This window comes from Vicia villosa, linkage group LG1, assembly GCF_029867415.1.
Source record: "Vicia villosa cultivar HV-30 ecotype Madison, WI linkage group LG1, Vvil1.0, whole genome shotgun sequence".
NCBI lineage: Eukaryota > Viridiplantae > Streptophyta > Magnoliopsida > Fabales > Fabaceae > Vicia > Vicia villosa.
This window is the reverse complement of record NC_081180.1, coordinates 51,052,242-51,057,671: the sequence shown is the minus strand read 5'-3', so window position 1 is coordinate 51,057,671 and position 5,430 is coordinate 51,052,242. Positions and strand designations below refer to the sequence as shown.

The following is a 5,430-nucleotide window of genomic DNA, read 5'->3' as shown; positions in this document are numbered from 1 at the left end:
TTGCCTGGAAAATAAGGTTCCATAAGTTGTTCTTCAATATAACTTAAATTTTTAGATTATTATTTACTAAATCAAATTTGAAAGGTTATATCTTCAGCGAGGGGTTGGTGAAACACACAATCCACATATGATATAATAAACTCAATTGTATCTTCTATCACTATAGACATGTTAGGCTGAACGAAATGAAAGTTGCACAAGTAATCATTCAGGAAAATTTATTTTGCATCATTTAGAGAACAACAATAAAACAACAACATATATAAAATTCTCAACAACAATAACATATAGCATACAAAACTTTTCTAAGTCATATTAAAACAAAACATTGCTAAGGCATTATTACGAAACAACAACAACATATGACATGGTAAAAAAAACACATAAACAATCTCAATAGTAACCTCACTCTCAATCACAACAACATACAACACTCAAAACTTTGCTGAGGCATATTATAAAAATAAAACATTGATAAGTCACAGTAACAATACAACAACGATAACATGCTCAAAAACACAAAAACAATCAAAATGTCAATCTCACTCTCAACCACAATAAGATATATCATTCAAAAATGTGCTAAGTCACATTATAAAAACAAAACATTACTAAGTCAGAACAATAACAACAACATATAACATGTTCAACAACACAAAAACACAAAAACACAAAAAACAATCTCACTCTCAATCATAGCAACATACAATATTTAAAAAATTTGCTAATTCACAACAACTAAAACAAAAACAACAATCTTAATCTCAACAAAACAAAACAAAAACAAAAACAACAACAACATCAATAATATATATGTTATGTACTTATCGCAACAAAAACAACAACATATAACATTCAATTTCATTCTAAACAACAACAACATTAAACATCTAGGATTTAGATCCTCAACAAAAACAATAATAATAGTGGAAACGTTTCACGTACCAGATATGTGAAGCAGTCAAAGAAATGAGGTTGTTTTTTCCTTCTTGCAAGTATCATTTGAGTTTCTCCTTTGAGTTCTTTCTTCGTATTTCTTTGCTTATTGATATGGATGGAGTTCAACCTCGTTTGTTGAAGAACTAAACGTTAGAGAAGATATGATGGTGAAGTAATGGAGATTATAAGATGGTTAACGAGTTAGTGAAGTCATATTTTTAGGGCTCTCGCTCTTAATAGAGATGATACATTTCGTTAGGGCTCAATGTGGTTTTCATAAGGCAAGAGAAAACTAAAGAGACGTGAGGATATAAACTTTTAAGAGTAAACCATTTCACTTTGATTGAAAATCCTAGCCGTAGATAAAACATTTATATTTTTATTTGATCAAATCATCGATTTTTTATCAATCTAATTCCTAAAAAATTAAGAGACAGCATTTTACCGCGAGTGGTCCAACCAACCATAATAAAATATGAGAAATGCTAACCAGTGTCCTTTGAGCACTTTTTAAGTGATTAAAATAGTAAGCATTTTTAAAAATGCGTGTATTCAATCAATGTATTGGAAATTGAAATCTTAACTTTTGTAAAGAATATTTTCTTTATTTAGTAGGCTTAAAGAGTGCCTTAAGGGCACTCGTTAGACAGACTCCAAAAATATACTTACTCTCTCCGTTTTTTATTATATGTCGTTTTAGACTTTTCACACCGTTTAAGAAAAATAATAATTGTTGTAAGAAAATGAAAAATTATAAAAGTTTTTACAAAATTATTCTTCATTAATGACATATGGAAGATAAATTTATATAATTGAAAGGAGAGAGAAGAGCTGTTTCTCCAAACCGGACTAAACCGGTGGTTATAAACCAAAAATATATATATATTTAAGGATATAATAGGAAAAGTAGCATTAATTATTCATTAGAATTGTAAAACGACTTATATTTAAATACAATTTTTTTTCAAAACGACTTATAATAAAAAACGAAGGGAGTATTTTTTATTTAAAAATAAAATAATAAAAAGGTACCACTATAGTATGAAATAAATACAAATTTATTGAGATTCAGACTCATGAAATACTGTTTTTATTCACAAATTAACAAATTATTTTGACTCACTGACAGTTTATAAATTTTAAATCTAGACATAAAAAATACAGGAGTATTAAAATTTTTAAAACTCTGGTTAGTTCTAATAGTCCTTTCCCACTCGAGTAATCAATTTTTGTTTTTACTTGTAGAAATACCCTAGTATAACAAAACAAAAAAATATGATGTACCTTACCTATGAATGATAATAAATTTTTAAAAAAATGCAAAAGAATTAAGTGAGAAGTGAGAACACGCCTAACGTGGGCAGGCTCAGTCGAATAGTCAAACATACAAACGCGGTTACCGGCTTGACTTAACGCCAAGGCAATCACAACTACATTACTATAAATCACACATCTCTCCAACCTCACCAAACAAAACCAAATAACCCAGATCCACAACCTCAAAAACCACACAAACAATCATTAACAACAAAATGAGTGATCAAAGAAGCATCGCATGTTCGGCATCATTGATGGTAGCCATGGTGTTGATAATGATGATCAACACTACAGAGGCGCAAGACAACACTTCTTGCGCTAGTAATTTAGTTCCGTGCGCTGATTACTTGAATTCTACCAAACCACCGAGCTCTTGCTGTGATCCACTCAAGAAAACCGTTGAAACTCAACTCACTTGTCTCTGTAATCTCTTCTATTCTCCTGGTTTGCTTCAAACCCTTAACGTCAATAAAACTCAGGCTCTTGAACTCGCCGGTAAGTGCGGTATTTCCGGCGGTCTCTCCAGCTGCAAACAAGGTACGTCAATTCTCTTAATGGTTTTTGTTTTCTGTCTAAATTGGTAATTTGTGATGAAGATTTTACTTGTTAGTATCAGATTTTGTTAATGGTTGTTTTTGTAAAAACAAATTGAATCAGTTTTTGTAGATCTAAGGCAAATAGAGGAAAGAGAAAATTGAGAAATTTAGACATGTGATTTGAGAATTAAACCAAATTGGTTTATTAATTAGGTTGTTGGTTTTGAATGTCCTTGGTTTTTGGGATGAACATTGATTTTGAAATAATTAGCTAAAATTGATTATACTCAGTTAAAGTTAATTGGGTTAATATTAGATTTATTTATGTAAAAATAATTTAAATATAAAAATTATATTTTAATTTTAAAAATTATAATTATTTCTAAGAAATTATAATTAATTCTATGAACTAAATATTTTAAAATCGATTTTGCATTTCTTAAAATCAAACATAAATTTTGTTTGATTTTGGATTAATTTTCATTTTTGTTTAAAACTTTTTTACATAAAAAATAAATAAATAATTCAATAATACTAATTTTATAGGTTGGATGGTTTTGTACAACTCTTTCACATGTTGTGATCGGTCTAAAAAAATATTTAAAAAAAAAAAAAAAGAAGAGTATTTTTTATGATTTAAGAGCATCTTAACTTAAGGGTGATTTTGTATGAAATCTATATTAAATTTTATATAACATTAATAAGTAGTCTCCTCCTCATGTCATGTTTATGGAATTCATTTATATTATACTTAAATGATGTAGTAATCAAATACATTACTTTTAAACAATTCATACATATACTTAATACTTCAACCTTAATTATTTATTGTGTCCAATCATAATTCTTCCAATAAAATGTTAAAAAGGCATTTCATCTTTTTAAAAAACTTTTATAGATTGTCATTAGATATGCTCTACTAATAATTAATTATAGCAATTAATAATAATTATATGCATTAATTTTTATACATCATGTAGCAATGATCAACCTTTCATTATTTTGTTTCAGCTTCTGGGTCAGCTCCAGCTCCGACTTCCGGCGGGTCCCCACCGGGTAAGAAGCTTCTTCACACCATCATCTTGCTAATTCAATATTGCTTTGACTTTTAAACTTGATTAGAAAAGTAAAATTATTTTATTAATTAGTCTTTGGTGGCTATTTTAAATAGTACTACAAAAGATAATGATAATGTAGAAACTAATAAATATTTTATTGCAATTTGTCCCCTCATAATCTTGCAGCTAAAAGTGGTGGTGAATCTGGTGATAAAGGAGGTGCAGGCAGAGTCTCATTCACTGGGTTTTCTTTTGTACTCTTATTAGCATCCATGATGTTCAATTAGGAAACTTCTACTGTATTTAATTTGTCTATGTAATTCTATACATTTATTGGCGACTGAGCTAGTATTTCATTGCGTGTACTTTTTTTTTCCATTATTTTTAGGCAAAAAAAAAAAACTTATTTAGTGAATGAAAGCACGTTATTCTTGTCAAATTCAATTTGGAGACCTATTCTGGTGCTTTTGGTTGCACCATTTATATATGTGATGATGTGGTTTCTTGTTCTAATTGGTGTTATTATTAATTAATTAATTGTCACATACTCTTGAATATTCTTTCACGACTAGTAGACTATTGAAACAATGTGCATTTGTTGAAAAAATTTCAAAATGAATTAATAGAACATACAAAGTTGAAATGTCAAAATAATGGGGTACTTGAAGAAAGCAAAATGGGATATTAGGTGTGAATGGGTGGTTATCAAATTCATAGACGCAGCTTCTCGTGACGATTTGGACCCTACTTTTTTGTCTATATGTTTTGTTAGTTTGTCTTGCTGTTGTGTTTTGAGCTGTCTATACAGCCAATTCAAAAGGGTCATTCTATTAAATATTTGGGAATTTCATAATACATTTTGAAGGGGTGGAAAAATATCTGAAAACTTTAAAATATCCTTTAAAGATGCATGTTGAACGTAATGTAAAAAAGATTGTTTTGGAGATGTATCTTCGAAAACACCTTTAATACGTGAGAAAGATGTTTTGGAAATACATCTCTGAAATTCTGATTTTTTTTTAAATCATCAAAATTTTGATACATAGTTTGATTAAAACGCGGAAAATGATAAGAAATAAAAAACAATAATAAACACAATATATTGTTCTGGAATAATAAAAAATAATACATAATTTGTTCATAAATTGTTCTGGAATAAAAAAAAAAGTATAGCCTACTGCATATGCCTAATCATCACCCTTGGCCCCTCCTCTGCCTCCTATATCCCACCGCATCCGCTGCCTCCCTAACCATCCTCTCTACGATGGCCACCGCCTCAGGACCGCCCCTATCAATGGTACACTACTCCAATGTCTCATGCCCAATCAATTGTAATCGTTGACAGACCAACAAGAGATCAGTGGCATGGTCATCCTCGGCTTGCTGGTTCTCTAAGATCTCCTCATGAGCTGACCTAGGGTGGACATCCAGGAGCATTCAGTGTCATGATAGGGTGTGACACTGTGTAGAACTGCTAAATACATGCATTAACCGATACTCCTGTGCACCATATGCTCCCAATCCTCAAAGATGTCATCAAGATCGCGGTGGACAATGGTGTCGGGAGCAGCCTGAAATGG

The 5,430-nt window shown here is 30.2% G+C and overlaps 1 protein-coding gene across 1 annotated transcript; it reads left to right on the top strand.

Moving 5' to 3' along the window:
- Positions 1-2,311: 2,311 nt before the first annotated feature.
- LOC131605953 (non-specific lipid transfer protein GPI-anchored 7-like) lies at positions 2,312-4,363 on the top strand. The gene is made up of 3 exons (XM_058878242.1): positions 2,312-2,793; positions 3,804-3,848; positions 4,037-4,363. Exons 1-3 carry the CDS (start codon positions 2,472-2,474, stop codon positions 4,135-4,137), a joined length of 468 nt encoding a protein of 155 aa, XP_058734225.1. The 5' UTR covers positions 2,312-2,471; the 3' UTR covers positions 4,138-4,363.
- The last annotated feature ends 1,067 nt before the right edge of the window (positions 4,364-5,430 follow it).